This window comes from Atta colombica, unplaced genomic scaffold, assembly GCF_001594045.1.
Source record: "Atta colombica isolate Treedump-2 unplaced genomic scaffold, Acol1.0 scaffold89, whole genome shotgun sequence".
NCBI lineage: Eukaryota > Metazoa > Arthropoda > Insecta > Hymenoptera > Formicidae > Atta > Atta colombica.
The window spans coordinates 1,199,886-1,202,094 of NW_017259582.1; the positions used below are offsets into that span (position 1 = coordinate 1,199,886).

General features: G+C 26.5%; 1 protein-coding gene across 1 annotated transcript in view; it reads left to right on the forward strand.

The window, feature by feature from the left end:
- Positions 1-481: 481 nt before the first annotated feature.
- Positions 482-2,209, forward strand: part of LOC108693197 — a 3,330-nt gene continuing 1,602 nt past the window's right edge. Inside the window, exons 1-3 of the mRNA XM_018202009.1 lie at positions 482-861; positions 1,406-1,631; positions 1,740-1,907. Of these exons, the coding sequence (XP_018057498.1) occupies positions 1,443-1,631; positions 1,740-1,907 (357 nt within the window). The 5' untranslated portion in view covers positions 482-861; positions 1,406-1,442. The remainder of the gene's footprint in view (positions 862-1,405; positions 1,632-1,739; positions 1,908-2,209) is intronic.

The window sequence follows — 2,209 nt, forward strand, 5'->3', positions numbered from 1 at the left end:
TCAGATTAGGTTAGGTTAGGTTAGGTTAGATAATCTGTTCATGTCATTGAACATTGGAGCACATGAATACAACTGCTTCAACCGCCATCTTACCTGTGATCCAAGTGCTTGGGTTAATTTGGAGCATGCGACGCGAACAAACTTCTAATTATAATTAATGGCAGTTAAACCTCAGACACAATGCGAAGGAATAGCGATAGCGAATAGAAACACGATTTCAACCTATCAGAAATCAGATACACTGGAATATATAGTTTCTGATAGGTTGAAATCGTGTTATTTCTGGAGCTTTAAGGGCATTCTACAACGCGTTGCAAATACTCATTGCCAGTTAAAACGTAACAATTAATTAGAAGCGTTAATGGTATTATTTATGCTTCTGATTAGTTGTCGCAATAAACGTTTAGACTGGTAATGGTTGTTTGTAACGCCTTTTAGTTCTGGATCTACAATAGTTTTAGACTTGGCATCGATTGCTTTGATTTTAAGTGAAACTTGAAACTCTCTCTATTTTGTTTTAAAACCAAAAGAGAATTTTAAACTTGTTTAAAATTAAAGTAACATGGTGCGGCTAGGCCTTAAGCCTTAAGCTGTAAGAAATTGACTATTACAATCGAATGTGAGGAGAATAATCGATTGCGATTCGTCCATTTCTTATGGCTTAAGGTTTAAAAATCTGTTGTAGATCCGGGCTTAAAAATATGGGAATTTCCGATCTTTGGTTTTATAAATTGGTACTATTTGAACGTTTGTCAGTTTTGATTTTGAAAGTAAACGATTTAAAATCCGCTACTCTGATAACGTATGATCGTCTTGTGTGTATCTAACATTGTCTAACATTTTGAGAGTTCTGTGATTTACGTAAGTATTGCTGCTTATTTGAAATAATTATTGCCCTATATTATTTATTTATTAAATAATAAATATATAACACATAAGGAAAAATAATTATTAACAGAATCAATGTAATAAATTCAATTTTTGAGAACGAGGATAGAAATTGTTTCTACGTGTTAATCTAAGTTTAGTTTCATTTGATGTGGGTACTAACTAATAATTTTCTATTGAATTGTCTTAATTTTGATAATATGTGTAAATACATGTATTTAATTAATTATTTTGGTGCATACATATCAATTTAATATTATATCATTCTTTAAATACATTGTTGAAATTAAGATAATTTAATAGAATTACTAATTAATACATATAAAATGCTCAGTGTAAATTAAGTTAACATATGTTTCTGTATAATTATTGACTAAATAACTTGAAATTGTATGTTATGTCTATAGTTTATTGAATACTCTTAAATCTTTTTGTTAATAAAATTATATGACCTCTTTATGAAATATTATATATATTAACTTGAAATTTTACATTTATGCTTAATTTTCATTTGCAGGAGCTTTTTATAATAATTAGTTGTGATCATTAATATCATGGGCAATTATGCAAATAAATTGTTATTTTACGCTAACGAAAGTCAAAAAGAATGTAATGAACATCAAATGGTTGTGCAACAAACAACTATGGAAGATAATAACATATGTACACCAATATTATCTGAAAAAAGAGTGCTAGGTGATCCACGTTCAGTTTCAGCAGGAATTAGAAGAACTCCTATTGAAGTAAAATTTTATTAATAATTTGATTGTAGAAAAAATTTATAAATTTATATGTATTTTTCTAATTTATATGTTCTCTTTGACATTTAATGTATCTTAATATTTTAATAGATTAAATATACTTCAAGTGAGGAAAATAAAAAGACACCAAGCGCCATGTCAAAATATTTGCAAAAAAAACAATATTTTGAAACAGATATATATGTAGTGATGCCACCACTAACACCTAAAAAACGTCATATATCAAAATCAATGGACAACAATAAACAGTCAGATTTTGTATGTTATTTAATATTTAATATTTCCTTTACAAATTTTTCTTATATATATTGAATAATATATATTGAATATTGGATTTATAATATGTTTGGTTTAAATGTATATACTTTGATATCTTTTTTAAATACCTAAGTTATCGAGATCTATGTGACTTAAAGAAAAGTGTTCTAATTTACTTTTTTAAATGTTTTATCTTTTTAAATAGAATAATATATTTCATTATAGTTTTGTAAGATATTATCATTAAAAATTACACTTACACATTATTGAATTTCTTAAGAACATCTTACAAAACTAATATA